Source organism: Misgurnus anguillicaudatus, chromosome 10, assembly GCF_027580225.2.
Source record: "Misgurnus anguillicaudatus chromosome 10, ASM2758022v2, whole genome shotgun sequence".
NCBI classification, from domain to species: domain Eukaryota; kingdom Metazoa; phylum Chordata; class Actinopteri; order Cypriniformes; family Cobitidae; genus Misgurnus; species Misgurnus anguillicaudatus.
This window is the reverse complement of record NC_073346.2, coordinates 41,722,501-41,739,495: the sequence shown is the minus strand read 5'-3', so window position 1 is coordinate 41,739,495 and position 16,995 is coordinate 41,722,501. Positions and strand designations below refer to the sequence as shown.

Here is a 16,995-nt window from a genome sequence, read left to right as displayed (position 1 = left end):
AAATAAAGTGTTACCGAGTAAAAACTATAAAAGATATGAAGGCAACAACCCTAAAATGGATTTATAAAGGATTAAATACCAATGCATTTTTCTTCTCATTGATGAAGAAGGCCAGCCAACTATATACAGCATGTAGCCATGAGTTAAAGGCTTACAGCACATCATGATAAACAACATCCAGAGAGGTGAAGATGAAGCAAATTGATCCAATACATCGCCATAATCAAACACAGACAAGAAAGTAGCAGACAGAGAGATGTTTGTCTATGGCTGCTGGTGTTTGTTACTCTCATATTAGGGTCATTTAAGTTGACACAGAGCAGACAAAACCAATTAGAATATATAAGAAAAGAAAGATTAGAAAACCAAACACACACACACACACATCACAGGGTATCTGACCTACTGTTATTATCACAGATTTAATTATAAAACTATTCATGAAGGATTTTTCAGGCTTGTGATGACAATGAGACCTGTTGTTATTGTATATTAGGATTGTGAGGGCGCACGCTGGGACGTGTGTGTCAGAACAGAGGGGTGAAATAACGTCTGGTAATATAAATCAGTACATCATCAATGTAAAATAAAAGACAGCACATTGTGACGGATTTCATTTTATTGAAAGGATCAGATGTGACGGACGGAAGTCAACACTGACACAGAATCAGCATGTAAGCGTTCTTCTCACGTACGTCTCAGAGATACTCACAGTATTCCTGAAGCTAAACTCAGCTGTGGATTCATTAGCGGATCACACACAGATCAATTAAGTCGTCTATGTCAGTGCTTCTCAATCCTTATTTAACACAGCTGATTTAAATCATTAGCAGAGATAAGAGAAAAATGTGCAGGACACATGCGGGGCTCCAGGACCAGGATTGACAACCACTGGGACTGTCAGTAAGACACTTTGACCAATCAGAAGCAGCGATTCAGGGCACTGTAACCGCCCTCATGATGTTGGTGTGCCCTGACCCAGGACTCCATCCGGTCACCACTATGACCAAATCACCGGGTTTAAAGAAGGCCCGAGCTTTACCTGCCAAGACGAAGACACATAAACATAAGAAGGCACGCAGATATAAAGAAACACAAATACAACAAACTCAAATTCACCGATGTCCATAGCAAACGTCACTCGGTTGTCTACGTCATCGGCCCAGACTTCAGTGGGCGGAGCTGAGAAAAGGGCGGGGAAAACACCACGGAGAAGCTGTGACTGGCGGGCAACCTGAGCATTGCGAGTGACGGCGATGATGGGGCAGCGAGGACGATATCGAGATAACAAATGAGCTGATCTGTCAGAAAGAACAAAATGTGAACAGCAGTGACATTTAAATATGAATAAACTCGCATCAGCAAATCACAAATGTACTGTAGTTTTTCTCTTTGTTGAAAAATGATCTTCATATTAAAGAGCTTTGATTCTCTCAGATATACTGGAACCTCTTCTCACTCACAATTACACTGTAAAAAATTTGCTGTAAATTTGCAGCTGGTTGCCAGTAACTTACTGTAGAAGATAAAGTCTAAAAATGTTTCATGTTCATTTAACTTGGAACAAAATGTTGCCAGTAAATAACATAAATGTAAAATCTACAATAAGTTACTGGCAGCTAGTTGCCATAATACCCATTAATACTGTAATTTCTACAGACATTTTTACAGTGTACAAATGCTCTCAGCTTTATCTGCTTCATCTTTGTTAGGGGAATGTGTGTGCGCACCTGCCGGATGTGGTAATGACAATGATGGCTCCCGCGCAGCATTTAAAGGAGGACTCTACGGCTCCGATGGCCGTCACCTCTGTTGGGTCAGAGCTCAGAGGAGTCAAACGTCGCAGTTCTTCAAACAGCTGCTGGTGAAAGATGGCAGCCTCCGCCTCACGACAGATCTGACGGACAGAGAGAGAGAGAGAGTAAATGTGACGCACAGAAACGATAACACGTGGACGTTTATACAGATAAACACACCGAGTGCATCATGGCAACGGCTTTGACAGGGAAGAGTCCTTTAGCTGTTTCTCCAGACAGCATCACACAATCTGCTCCATCCAACACAGCATTAGCAACGTCGCTGCTTTCTGCACGGGTGGGACGCGGGTGATGCATCATACTCTCCAACATCTGACAGACGGACCGAGGATAGTTTAACATTAAGAATAGCTCTCACAAACAAAAACATCCACCAGCATGTACCACATGAAATCACCTGTGTAGCACAGATGACCGGTTTTCCTGCTGAGTTACAGCGTCCGATCATCATCTTCTGCGCAATGAAGACTTTCTCTGCAGGAATCTCAATGCCCAGGTCACCTCGGGCGACCATAACGCCATCGCTCTCCTTCAAAATCTCATCGAAGCTACGGAGGAACGGCAGACATTAATGCGTGTTAAGACTGTTTGTGAGGTGATGGGTGTGTGTGTGTGTTTGTGGACGGCTCACTTCTGTACACCTTGTCTACTCTCCACTTTGCTGATGACTTGAATATTTTTGCCTTTGGGTCCCAACGCCTGCCTCACGGCCCGCACGTCCTCTGCCGAACGAATGAAGGAGGCGAAGACGATATCGACGCCCTGTTCCACACCGAACAGCAGATCGGAACGATCTCGCTCGCTGACGGCGGGCAGGTTCACCAGCTCACACCCAGGCAGATTGACACCCTTACGACTACCCAGAATTCCCCCGTTCTCAACATGAGTCTCTACCCATGTGTCCCCTTAAAGAGAATAGATTTAGAGTTGATGTAAACAGTGAATGCTCTTTTACACGTGAGCGTGTGTTCATTTTACCTATCTCCAGGACTTTGAGAGCGAGCAGACCATCATCAATATATATTCTGCTTCCTCGCTTCAACACCTGGGGCAGGCTGCTGTAATCCATCCATATAACCGATCCGTCCGTCTTATCGCGCTCACAATCTTCCGTTACAATCCGGACTGAAGCCCCCCGCTCCAGTGTGACCTCAGCATCTGCACGCTGTCAGACACACACACATACACACACATGCCCATTAAGCACATCAAACACAAGTACTGATAAAAAATGTTTAGCTTGTAATGCAATGTTGGATAAAAGCGTCTGCCAAATGTATAAACATATAAACATAAAACTTGTACCCCTTGAACAAGTCCTGTGCGAATCTCTGGACCTTTAGTGTCCAGGGCGATGGCCACCGGCCTGTAGTACAGTGGGTCAGAGGTCAACGTCTCCACAGCCTCACGGATGTTACGGATCGTCTCTCCATGATACTGAGAGAGAGAGAGAAAGATACAGTATGTGTACAATTCAAATTTATGTCTGTAGTGTTTTATTGCAAAGCAGCTTTAAATTGAATGCATTTGAAAACAAACAGTAGTTACATAAGAAACATGAACACACACACATGCACACACACACACACACACACACTAACACACACACACACTCACGTCATGAGAACCATGAGAGAAGTTCAGCCGGGCGATGTTCATTCCAGCCCTGACCATCTCCTGCAGTTTTGTGACTGATCTGGAGGCGGGGCCTGAAAATGACATCACGTGGAGAGACAGACAGGTGCTGAGAGTAAGACGTGCACATGAACACAAATGAAGAAAGAAAGATTGAAGAGATTCAATAGGAAAGACACTGATCCAGGCTACGGTTCACATCTACCCATAATCCCTCTCTTTAACTGACCGATGGTACAGATGATGCTGGTGTTGCGAGCTGTGATTGGCTCCTGATCGATGTCCAGTAGACACAAATGCTCCAGGAAGGTGTCGGCCATTGATGCGTCCAAAAGCTGCTTCTGTATAAATGAGTCTGATAGAGCCATCACATCAGAGTAACGTCTGATACGAGCTGAGACGGACAGACAGATAGATGTTATCTATCTCTGCTTCTGGTTAGTGTGTTCCTGAATCAAAAACTATAACCATAACCCACCTCTCTAATCAAAGAGAAACTATGGGTTGATAAGAATGATAAGCAAACCCTAAACACACTGAGGGGCTGGTTTCCTGGACAGGGATTAGACTCGTCCTAGACTAAATATAAGAGCTGTCCAAACTGAAAACATATCTTAAAATACATCAGTGCCCTTTGTTTTGCCTCAAAATGCACATAAGTATTGTTTTTAGTAAGACATGTTTGTTATAGTTATATTTCCTAATTAAACTAAGGCCTAGTCCTGGTTTAAGATAATCCCTGTCTGTGAAACCACCCCTGAGAGTCTTAACATGAACCATAAACACACTGAGAGTAAATGTCAGTCAAGTGCTTCAGAATCACTTTCATTCTCTTCATCCTAAAACACTTTAAAGGAGGATTGAGGTTTTCTTTATTTGCTGACGTCTCGTGGCTCTCCTGATTTTGCCAAGTGGTTGATGTCCTCAGGGTAACATTATGTTGACCCTGGGACAACATTTCAATCAACCAAACAGATTGTTTTAAGTTTAAGCTTACAACCAGGATTTGCTGTTTCTAGACCATGTTTTTCACTTATCATGTCCCTCTGATTTTAGGATTTGGGGTAGGTTTAGGTTTTCTTCAGAAAAATGTTGTCCTTGGGTCAACACAATATGTTGAGTTGCCCTGATGACATCTATCACTTGCAAAATCAGTTTAAGCGACGTCTCGTAGCCTTAATCCTTCACATTTTAGTTTTGTAAGAGCAACTTGAGTCTTTCCACTCAAATCCACCCAATTTTGTAAGAATGCCCTGACTGAAATGTATGATTTTGTCTATTATTATTTTATTTTGTAGAGGGGGTCAGAATGACACTTTACACCCAATATTTGGAGCCGAATTACAGAAGGTGAAACATGAGAAAAAGATGCAGCATCATGATTTTATTTTGACATGGGTAGATGGGTTAGTAGACTTTAGCCGTCTCTGGGACATTACATGCCATTGGTGCACTTTTTGTGTGTTTTTATGCACCAAGGTTTGTACACATGTAACCTAGAAAGTTTTAAATATCTGACATCTTTCTGGTATGCATTCATAGATGACATTTCATATGTTGTCTTATTATCAACATAAAGTTTTATTAGCTGACTACAAAATGACTCATTTATATTTTTTTATACAAAATCTAATGTCTACACTTTAACACAAAGATGTGCAGTGATTTTTCAGCTCTTATCTGTGTTCATACTCACCACCCATCCTGAGATTTGATCCGGTTTCTGATCTGAGACGAACAACGACTGCTTGCTTTAATCCAGACCTTAAACTTCTGAATCTACAGCACAGCTCTCCCTCTCTTCTCTCTTCTCTCTCTCTCTCTCTCTCGCTCTCTCCCTCTCTTCTCTCTTCTCTCTCTCTCGCTCTCTCTCTCTCTCTCTCTCTCTCTCTCTCTCTCTCTTCTCTCTCTTTGTGTGTGTGTGTGTGTCTCTCGCTCACAGATTTACTGACCTGACATTTGTAACATTCAAATTTGACCTTTTTCTTTAGTTTTTGTTTGCATATGAAATCTGCTGCTAAAAACAGCCATTCAGACTTTGTCCTTACTAAAGATAACCAGGAAAAACCCACGTGTATTCATGACATGCCACTGACGGACAAATCAATCTTTTACCTTTGAGATGATTTATTTACGTTTGCTTTACGTTTATTCATTTAGTAGATGAGAGAGAGGACAACAAATATTATTAGCAGATAGTTTTAATGTTAAAATGTTAAATGTACAGACATTAAAGTACACTTCTCTTCTAGGAAAACAGAGTGATCATCATTTATCTTCATCAAATGGGTGTGTACAGCTTTTAACCAAATAAATCTCTAACCACAAACTATATGAAGAGTTTGGTTCCAAAACGCAATAAATCCATTTTGACAAATTTTGGTAAAAACGTGTTTTCTATACCAAGAAAGTGACAAGATGAAAACAACTATTTTCTGTTACAAACTTTCACATAGCATCTTTAGGTTATAAAAACATAAAAAATTTAAATCCATAAGTGGATTTTCAAAGATTTATTATAAAAACTGATAATTTTTTCCACAAAATGCAATAAATCCATGACAAGTTTTTATTCAAAATGCTATAAATCTATTGAATCAATAGCCTATATAAATGTGCATTCATCTTTGCCATGTTATATTCATTTAGTTGACTAGTTGTACACACTAATTAAAAATATAAACATTAATGTTATTAATCAAAACACTTACTTTGTCATATTAAGAACCCTGTCATTGCGGTTACTTGACGTCTTCGCTTAACGTCTTTCACAGCGATCAGCTGTAAAATGTTTTTGGTCCTGCTCGATTTTCGTTGACTTTGAGTAAAATTATGGAAAGTTTTTCATAAGATCCGCTGGGGTCAATGTGTTAGCATGAGAAGCTTGCTGTCGGGAGAACAAGCACCCGTCTCCCGAGTGCCTTTCAGGGAAATTATTAGATGTTGATGGCTTACGTTTCTTTCCCATCACAGAAAACCATCACAGGTTTAGCGATGCAATTAAAGTATTATTTTGTTTTGTTTGTTGATCACAAAGTACAAAGTAGATGAGGAAAACTAGGACTCCATGTACTCAGCGCGCCGCCATGTTTGTTTACATTGCGTGAATGGTGCGCTGTGAAAAGGGGGAGTGGCGTTTATCGCATTTTGGGAAAAAAGGGAGAAAAGATGACAGAATACACGGCGGATATTGGATTTTGCGTAAAATTAAGAATTTACTTTTAACTACTGACCTGATATAATACTGATTTTGGCAGTAACTCATTTTTTTCAAAAATGGCGTTTATTGCGTTTTGGAACCAAACTCTTCATATATTTCCAGGATTTGATGAGGAAATAATCTATCACACACGGGCACGCACGCACACGCGCGCGCGCGCGCACACACACACACACGCACGCACACACACACACACACACACACACACGCACACACACACACACACACACGCACGCACACACACACACACACACACACACACACACACACACACACACACACACACACACACACACACACACACACACACACACCTATGCTCACAGTGATTATCTCAGGAAGTAAATCAGTAGCTAAAGGACAAACAGACCTTTGTGCAGAAAGAGTCACTCATGAAACAGACAATAAGAAAATATATATATTAAAAATATTAAATACAAAACAAACTCTTTCGCTGAATACACAATGTGCACAATACACAAAATAATAACCACTGAATAATAAAATAAAAGCGTTAGTTCAAGAAAAATAACTCTGAACTTTAGACAGATTAACACACCGTCAGTCACTGTCATCATGAGACCATCAAAATAAACAAAATGACATAAATAAGGCAAGATTAAACACACACACACACACACACACACACACACACACACACACAGTCAGACATCTTACCTAAAGATGTCCTGGTCTTGAAGAAATCTGCGACTTTAGACACCTGAAGATACAATGAAATTCTCCAGAGCAACCTGAAGGACTGCTGACATCACACACCTACACACACAAACACATACACGCACACTCGTACACACACAAACACATACACACACACTCAACACACGCACACAACACACAGACACACCCAACATATGCACACAGCGCATACACACAACTAAAATATATCAAGCACAATGTATTAACAGTGCAACATTGTGTATATAATTGTTCAATTCAATTCAATTTTATTTATATAGCGCTTTTCACAATACTTAATTGTTTCAAAGCAGCTTTACATTAATAGAAGCAGTAAAAGCACAGAAAACGACAGATAGCACAAGAAGTGTGAGAGATCTTTAATATCTGATGAGATGATCACTGTATGTTTATAGAAAGATCCAAACAGAAACTCTTCATCATCAGCACTGGAGATTATTTGTTATAAACTCACATCATTAACACTTTAGATTTATTAGATGATGCTGTGAATGTTAATAAATTAAAAAACATTTAAGGGTGGTTTCCAGATAGGGATTTACTTGTGTTTGGTCCAGTGTGACATCGAGGTACTTGAACTCCTTTACAATATCAAGTTCCATTCCCCCTAGGAACACATTGGGCGGCTCCAGTTTTATGGGAATTTTAGTGAAAATCATAACAGTTGTCTTTTTATTCAATAATAGGCATGATTTAAACAGCCAGTGCGGTATATTGTCCAGTTCTGATGTAAGGATAGATGACACTGTGAGCTTTTAGCAGGTGTAAAAATGACCGCATAATCAGCATACATTTGAAAATGAACTTTCTGACAAACATTTGGCAAATCATTTATTTAGACGGAGAACAATATTGGTCCCAAAATAGAGCCTTGTGGGACCCCTTGCTGAACATTCAAGGTAGGACGACTTGGTGCCCCTAAAGCCGCCTTTCCACTGCACACAACAAACGACGACCGATAAGCCAGAAGTCATTCATTTCCTATGGAGAGTCGCACATTTTTTTTTCCAAAAAATATTGGCAATCTTTGTCATATATGCCTAACTGTTTATTGTTTCATTCATTTGCATTCATTTATTTATGCCACCATGGTAAACATATTAGAATGAAGCCTCTTGCGCTGGAATGAGCTTCTCTCACATATACGATTAAATTGAAACTTCATTACGACTGCCACTAGGGGGCAAACTCCGACTGTCGTTTCCGCATGTCGTGTGCAGTGGAAAGGTGGCTTAACGCTCACACATTGTCTTCTATTGGACAAGTAAGATTGAAACCAAACTAGCGCAGTCTCCTCGAAATTAAAGTGAGTCAGGAAATATGACTAGCTTTAACAAACATGCCTTACTAAAAATATTACTTGTGTGCAAAACATAGGGCACTGATGTATGTTAAGATATGTCAATGCAAGTTGTTTTTAGTTTGGACAGCTTTTACATTTATTCTAGGACTAGTCTAATCCCTGTCCGGGAAACTGTAAGTGCATATAATGTAAAAGACACAAACATAGTGAATCATAAGTTATCCAGAGATAGTGTGGGATAATGTTTTGTGTTGCTTGTTCGTGACTCGCTCCGCCCACGGTACACCTACAGGGGCTCGGCTTTTCCCAGTAAAGTATCTCTAGAGCTGATCTGTCTTTTATAAATCTGATAAAACTAAAGACTCTTCAGAGATATGAAGGATGTAATACTACTCTATACTGCCCTACAAAGGCTAAGTGCAGTAACTACGCAAACACTGAAACCGAGAAAAATGCCCTTAAAGATTTTTACACCAGCCAGTCAAACATGTTACTGCAATTTTGGCACACCCGTTTCTCTGAAATGGGACACAATTAAATCAGGAGACTTTGTCACAAGACACAACAGATCTCACAAAGCCCATTTTAACCCTTAACTCAATTTTGACCAAATGCATAGTTACTGCGCTTTGGCTTTTTAGGGCAGTATAGATATTCAAGATTAACATGAGATGAACAGAGACCTTATGGGACCTTTAAGAAAGCATTAGACTTTGCTGTTAAATGCAAGTATGTGCATGTAAAACAAGAATTCAGACACAAAATATAAAAGTTTTATTGAATAACTGTCTGAAATAAATGTGTTACAACCGGTTGATATAATACAACTGTACAGTAGATGATGATGATGATGATGATGATGTCTGTGAGGTCATTAGATCGCAGTAAAACACCTGCAGCTCTCAGTTCTATACAGGCACATGATCACATAGAGTACTGAAGGTGATTCTGGGTGGAGATTCTGGCATCAGTATTAGGGTGTATTTGGTGTTCAAATCTTCTCTAGATGATACAGTCAGTCGAAAATTCCTCAGGATCTAAAAACACACACAGACACTGATCAACTGTGTCACTGATTCACTGACTCACTGATTTAATGTGTTAATGATTCACTGACTTGTTGATTTAATGTGTCACTGACTCACTGATTCAGTGATTCACTGACTCGTTGATTTAATGTGTCACTGACTCACTGATTTAATGTGTTAATGATTCACTGACTTGTTGATTTAATGTGTCACTGACTCACTGATTCAGTGATTCACTGACTCGTTGATTTAATGTGTCACTGACTCACTGATTTAATGTGTTAATGATTCACCATGTCACTGATTCACTGACTCACATGTCACCAATCAACTGTGTCACTGATTCGCTGACTCGTTGATTTAATGTGTCACTGATTCACTGATTTAATGTGTTAATGATTCACTGACTTGTTGATTTAATGTGTCACTGACTCACTGATTCAGTGATTCACTGATTCGTTGATTTAATGTGTCACTGACTCACTGATTTAATGTGTCAATGATTCACTGACTTGTTGATTTAATGTGTCACTGACTCACTGACTCGTTGATTTAATGTGTCTCTGATTCACTGACTCGTTGATTTAATGTGTCACTGATTCACTGAATTGTTGATTTAATGTGTCTCTGATTCACTGACTCGTTGATTTAATGTGTCACTGGTTGACTGTGTCACTGATTCACTGACTCGTTGATTTAATGTGTCTCTGATTCACTGACTCGTTGATTTAATGTGTCACTGGTTGACTGATTCACTGATTCACTTACGTGTAGCAACAGCAGCTGCATCTCATTTTCTGCTATTCTGCGGCCCACACACTGCCTCGACCCAAACCCAAACGCCAGCGAGCGAAACCCCCCACCGGAACCCGTCTCCATGGTCACATTCTCACTGTGGCGCCCTCTGTCAGCTCCTCTCCAGCGGCTGGGGTCGAAGCGCTGAGGATTCTGAAAGACTTCATGACTCCGTCCCAGAGGATATAAACACACCTGAACTAACTCCTAAAGGGTTAAACATAGACCAATGGTTGTCAATCCTGGGACCCCACTGCTCTGCACATTTTGTTTGTCTCTCTTATCTGACAGATTCAGTTCAATGAGATCTCCTCCGCTGTCGAGCTGATGATTTGAATCAGTTGTGTTAAATAAGAGAGAGAGAGCAGTGTGGGACTCCAGGATCAGGATTAAGAACCACACTGACATAAGATGGAGTTTCATATGCAGGGTTATCCTTGTAAACATTTCTGTAACTCTCTTTGCTCCAGTTTTCCACAAACCTGTCGACTGGGACCTAAACTGTAATGAGCTGACAGCACGTGTGCATCTCTTACCCCTGCTGGTATGTGATAATTCTGGAGGACGATGTCTTTAACAGGATATCTCTGGATTGTGATGCCCACAGGATAGAGTCTGGAAATGTCAAACACACTCAATATTTAATCCTGTTGACCTCTTTATTTACAACACACTTAAAGGGGACATTTCTCGAGACTTTTGTAAGATGTCAAATAAATCTTTGTTGTTCTCAGAGTATGTATGTGAGGTTTTAGGTCAAAATACCCCACAGTTCATTTATTATAAGATCATAAAATTGACACTTTGTAGGTGTGAGCAAAAATGTGCCGTTTTTAGGTGTGTCCTTTAAAATGCAAATGAGCTGATCTCTGCACTAAATGGCAGTGTACTGGTTGGATAGTGCAGAATAATTGTATTATTGCAATAAGATCCCCTTCTGACATCACAGGGGAGCCAAATTTCAATGAGCTCTTTTTTCACATGCTTGCAGAGAATGGTTTAGCAAAACTAAGTTACTGGGTTGATCTTTATCACATTTTCTAGTTTAATAAAAGCACTGGAGACCCAATTATAGCATTTAAACATGAAAAAAAGTCTGTTTTTCATGATATGTCCTCTTTAAAATGAATAATTTGAACTTGAACTGCGATCCGTTCCTCCTCACACAGTATGACATGAGAAGACATGGAACACGGACACAGTTCTCAATGCTTTGAAGATGTCATACTTTAGGCTCTGGTCCTCACCTCAGGGTCTCCTTCACCGTTCCCTTCAGAAGCGGCGCTCCCTGCAGAGCCTTCTGAGGATCTCCTGCTGCTCGCTCCCATGATGACATCACCTGGGCGCGTACCTGCTCCTGCACGTCAGGGTTACGCGCCAACTCAAAGAGAGCGAACTGCAGCGGGACGGCGGTCTGACAGAGAGACAGAAACTTATTTGGATTATTTCAACGTTCACCTACTAACAGGATTAACAGGAAGGTTAGTTTAGTGATAAAAGCTCATACCGTATCAACACCACCGGCCATGAGTTCTGTGATGTTAGCTCTAATCAGCTCCAGTGATAACTGGCCTGCTTCTATTAACTGCCCCAGCACACCCAAAAACTTCCCCTCTGATCCTCCTCCTGCCCCTGCGACACGCGTCTGCAGCCGCTGATAGCCCCTCTGAATCCGAGTCTCCGCTGAAGAAACACAACATTAACATTTATCATCTGAACTCAGATCAGGTTGATGCGCACACACACTGACCGTGACTGAAGATGTTGTCCCATGCAGTGGCGTGTTGAGTCCACAGAGGCGCGTGCCGGAGCAGACGGCGGGGCAGATAGAGGAGTGGAGGGGTCGTGGCCAACATGCGCTCAACAGCCCAAATAAAGCGTTCAGACTCTTGTGATGGTGTCGAGGAGAACAGACCGATCCGTTCACCATACAGAACATGACAGCTCGCTGAGGAGAAAGACACGTGACATCATATAACACCATCTATATAGATCTCTCAAACACCTGACAGTCTGAAAAAGGCCCACTCTTTTGGTTTTAACTTTGAATATGTATCAGATGTTTGCATATAATCCACGACACAATAATATTTGAATCATATGATCAGTATAATAACTGGAATGAATTTGCTTTAGTCCAATAATCAACACATGAAGATCTGGGATTGTTTGAAGAAGATCTTATGTACTTCAGAGAGTTCACACACTTATGTGTCTCAAGTCCCAAATTTATGTATGAATAATGCAGAATATAAAACATTCAAAACTTCTATTATAATGAAAATCATCTCGCTGAGTGTGAGTGGACATTTGTATGCAATATATTTATTCAGTTGTGTGGGTTAGGGTTGCAGTTGAAGCGTTTTTGCTCCAGTGCTTAACAAATGTATTAATTCATCTGACTGTTACACCTGCTATTAAAATGCGTTTTAGCCGATTGGATCACAAGTGGACGACGCTAAATACAGTACAGGTGTAAACGGGGCTTAATAGGTTTTAGAGCTTATTTACTTTTGATCACCTCAAAAACGCATTCGGCTTTTGTGGTGCTCATGCTGCCCGCAGGAGTCTGTGAGTTGCCCGCCAAAGCACAATTTATTAATAGCCTCAATTTATATTTATTTATTACATATTTTGGCTTCTTTTATGTAAGGAATAATTGAGGATGGGTCGTTATGCACACCCACGGTGATAATGTGTCACGCCGTTTCATGTCTTGCCGTTCCACCGCAGGTGTGCATTATTTTCTAATAATTTAAAGGACTGGAGTCAATTATTCATTGCTCTGGTGGTTATTTTAAGACATTTGACAAGTCATATGCGTTTATCGAAAAATAATGCATACTTGTGGAACATTTCTCAATCAATCATCAACAACTTCATGGTATAAACAGTGATAAAACATATCAACAAGTAAAATAAAAGTTAAACAAAAAAGTTTTGAGTAGATTATTTCAAAAAGGAAGCCCTCCAGATTGTTTTATCAATTTGTTAGCCCTTGCTCAAAAAGGTTGGAGACCCCTGGTGATGAACGTGTTTGAACAGCCACATAAGACCGCTTACTCTCCACTTATTGATCTAATGTGATGTACTGAGCACAATGTTTTTACATCGGTCCTGATTTCTAGTGCGAACACACGGCGTTCATTACGATCTTTAGGCTTTCTTTGATAAAACTGAAGTGCCTCTCTGCCTCTTTCATTTGGGCGGATATCCGAGAAAGCTCATACATGTACAGAACGATGTGCATCATGTTTAATAACAACACAAGCAGCGGTATATGAGAGTATCAGGGGGTGGGGCAATAGTTTAAGTATTTATTTGTTCATTTATTTACGAATATATGACAAGCCACTGGATTTGTGAAGAAAAATACAGAAGCCGCTTTACTCTAAGGGCAACACTAGTTGTGTTTCCATTACAGCCGGTGGAAACAATAGAGATGGACGTGTTTCCATTGGCCGTATTAAACCCCTGAAGGCATAACAAACCTTACATTGAGTACTAGTTTAATATATTTGTTAAGCACGGTTAATCTTTACAAAATTGCTAAAACACCTTCACATATTGATGATATTATGAAAAGGTTTAAAGAACTCTGACCTTCCAGAGCGAAGCGAAAGAGATCAGGGCTGGGGTCAAGGGTCATACTGCGCTGACCCATCTCACCCACACCTTCCATCTCCACCCGCTGTCTCAGCGAACGACAGAAATCCTGCGCTACATCATCCAGAAGAGGCAGAAAGCGCCGCACGGCTGAACTGACCATCACTTCTTTGTTCAACAGCAATCTGTCAGCACGCCACTCTGTACCGTTCCTACACAAACACACATTACATCCAAACATATATCACAGCAACAAAAAACATGAACAAGCTAAACTCTTGGCCAAAATAATAAATGCAAAATAACAGATGCAGTAAAGCTGAAATAATTGAAGAGGTTTATTTGTTATGAGTGTATATTAGAGTAACTGACTTGAGGAAGACGCCTTTGCTGTGTTTGCGTGTCTCTCTGTGTGTCGCCCAGGGCTGTAGAGTCATGCGACGCGGGTGTAAACCCTCCGAACGAAACAACTCACCGATGTCCATCGGCAACATGATGTTCACGGTGCTCTGAGAGCCCAAATACTCTCTAAAAACACAAATATTTACAGTCATGATTCATTTCATTTCATTCATTCAAGGAGTTGACCCTGGTGTTGCTAGCACCCATGCACTTATAGTTAGAGATGAACATAGAGATTATAAAACATTTCATTCTGTCTCAGGTGAAGAGAAACACATCATTCTGCTATGACATTTTTAAAAGTGTTGCATGACTTCAGATCAAAATCTGATGCATTTTTACTTGAAGAATTGAAACTGGTTATAAAAATAAGAAAACGACTGGACTTAGACTTTGTGTGAGCATATGTATGTGTGTGTGTGTGTATGAACCTGTAAATGGGTCCGAGTTGTTTGAAAGTGTTGTCCATGTGTTTGTGGAGCTGACTGAATCTTCCTTCTTTCCAGAATCGCAGCAGATTGATCCAGCCGTTACTGCCGGTGTGAGGGATGTCCTGAAAGCGTCGCAGTCCTCCAGCAGCGCTGATACTCCTCTTGTGCATCACTGCTGGACGTATACACAGAGATCGAGCGATGGCAGAAGATGCAGCGGTGAGCACAGATGACACAAGCATGTCTGACTCGATCGAGATCATCCAACACGTCTCTTTAATGCAACCATATGAGTTTTCCTTTAGAGCATCCCCCCATTCCTGAATCACGTCTCACACATCACCAAACCAATGAGTTACTGTCACATCAGGTCAAAGTTCAAGAGAAAAACAACACATCACTTCTTTCTAGAAATCACAGGGTCGACAGAGTCCAAACACACACAAGCCAGCTCTAAGACACCAAATGTTCACTGGCTAACTTAATATCACATCTACAAAATCTCTCATTACATTTGAAAAGAAAGCAAAGAAGATCCATGGAGTGAGAGACAGACAGTCAGGCCATATTTACACCTGGATTAAGATGTGTGTTTGGGTCGATTGGATGACAAGTGGACAACACTAAGTACAGGTGTAAATGAAGTGTGAAATGTTTTAAGCTCGTCCGCTTTCGTCCACATTCAGAGGTAGTCTTTTGTGGTGTAGATGCTGATGTTCTCAAATGTGCTCTTTGATTTTGATTTCATTTTATTACACAGCTCTCTGGAATGCTTGATTCTGATTGGTCAGTTGAGACATTTGCAGGTTCGTTCTTTTCAAATAATAACCGCTCCAAAGTAATAACGCATAGCCGGTACTACTTGTACGATTAAAATCGTTCCGCGCCAATAAAGATCAATAAAGATTACTGTTTGGCGCCTTCTTGTGACAAACACTGGACAACCACAATTAAGAATGGAACATTTTGACATTAATTTTAACATATACGGAAAAAAATAAAACATTTAAACAGCGGATATAAGAATGAACAACGACAAGACACAGAGAGCTTACTGAGACTGAACTTGACAAAATAGAGCATGACAGCTACGAAGCCAACACCAAAAAAAAAAAACAGAATGGGCATTAAAACTTCTCAAAGACTGGCTAAAAGAGAAAAAATGGAGACAGACAAGTATGAAGCAGAAGATCTTAATAAGGTATTACGATCATTTTATGCATCTGTGCAAAGTTTCGCGGAAGGATAAATATGTTAATTTAAAACAAATAATTTTTTTCTTATGTGGCAAGTAGCCGTGTAATAAGCGGGATAATGTAGAGGCAGCCCGTAGCCACTGCGAAACAAGCCCCTTCAGTGTGATACAAGACCCTCCGCTTCGCGTCGGGTCCTGATAACACTGTCAGGGCTTATTTCCCAATAACTACAGGCTGCCTCTACACTATCCCTTACTTAATAAGGACAAACTTATTTCATCAATTGTTCTGAAATATATACTTATATAAATATATACTATAAATACATTTATATATAAATACAAACCGGTCTTTTCTCTCGCTTGTGTTTTAATGATTCGCCCACAGACCATCCCCTCAAAGTAATCAGGACAGAAGCGGTTAAAAGTGGAAAAAAGAAATGGATTAAAACACGAGGTGTGTCTCTCTGTCGTCCACTTGTAATCCGATTGACCAAAAATCCAATCACATCTTAATACCAGGTGTAAACGGGGCCTTAGACAGACATATAGAGTGAGCGAGACAGACAGACAGACAGACATAGAGAGAGTGAGAGAAAGACAGACATATAAAGAGTGAGAGAGACAGGCTTTGGCAATGATGTGATATTATTAAAAAACTTTAAATGAGAGACAGAGATTTATAAAGACAGATACATAAGATGATCTGTGAAGAAAGGTTCCTGATATCAGTGTTAATTATAATAGATGATGGTGTAAAACGCTGCATATTTAAGTGTAACATTTGTGCATTTCTAAAACAATAAGAAAGAGTGATGGAGTCATTTAGTCCCTCAAGAGTTCACA

The 16,995-nt window shown here is 40.4% G+C and overlaps 2 protein-coding genes across 3 annotated transcripts in view; both read right to left on the bottom strand.

The window, feature by feature from the left end:
- Positions 1 to 601: 601 nt before the first annotated feature.
- On the bottom strand, positions 602 to 7,477 carry pklr (pyruvate kinase L/R). 2 transcript variants are annotated; one of them, XM_055211673.2, is made up of 11 exons: positions 7,351 to 7,477; positions 3,682 to 3,846; positions 3,435 to 3,526; positions 3,123 to 3,254; positions 2,796 to 2,982; positions 2,449 to 2,722; positions 2,215 to 2,365; positions 1,977 to 2,129; positions 1,731 to 1,897; positions 1,120 to 1,301; positions 602 to 1,042 (listed from the first exon to the last, which is right to left on the bottom strand). In XM_055211673.2, the coding sequence occupies exons 2-11, from the start codon at positions 3,818 to 3,820 to the stop codon at positions 936 to 938; spliced, it is 1,584 nt and encodes a 527-aa protein (XP_055067648.2). In that variant the 5' UTR covers positions 3,821 to 3,846; positions 7,351 to 7,477; the 3' UTR covers positions 602 to 935. The 2 variants fall into 2 exon arrangements, with proteins under 2 accessions (XP_055067648.2, XP_055067647.2); XM_055211672.2 differs by lacking the exon at positions 7,351 to 7,477 and adding an exon at positions 5,149 to 5,275.
- Positions 7,478 to 8,721: 1,244 nt separating this feature from the next.
- cyp11c1 (cytochrome P450, family 11, subfamily C, polypeptide 1) overlaps positions 8,722 to 16,995 on the bottom strand; it is an 11,748-nt gene continuing 3,474 nt past the window's right edge. The window contains 12 exon segments of the mRNA XM_073872657.1: positions 8,722 to 9,729; positions 10,489 to 10,722; positions 11,052 to 11,130; positions 11,763 to 11,929; positions 12,023 to 12,198; positions 12,266 to 12,463; positions 14,119 to 14,333; positions 14,494 to 14,649; positions 14,955 to 15,198; positions 16,100 to 16,177; positions 16,497 to 16,507; position 16,995. The exon segment at position 16,995 is cut by the window's right edge and continues 214 nt beyond it. Of these exon segments, the coding sequence (XP_073728758.1) occupies positions 9,601 to 9,729; positions 10,489 to 10,722; positions 11,052 to 11,130; positions 11,763 to 11,929; positions 12,023 to 12,198; positions 12,266 to 12,463; positions 14,119 to 14,333; positions 14,494 to 14,649; positions 14,955 to 15,198; positions 16,100 to 16,177; positions 16,497 to 16,507; position 16,995 (1,688 nt within the window). The 3' untranslated portion in view covers positions 8,722 to 9,600.

Bases quoted from the DNA above. Each gene is read 5' to 3' on its own strand.
- pklr (XM_055211672.2), bottom strand. The intron at 1,898-1,976 runs GTGTGTTTATCT...TCTGTCCGTCAG, and splicing joins CCGTTGCCATGATGCACTCG to ATCTGTCGTGAGGCGGAGGC. The intron at 1,043-1,119 runs GTGAATTTGAGT...TCGTCTTGGCAG, and splicing joins GACGTTTGCTATGGACATCG to GTAAAGCTCGGGCCTTCTTT.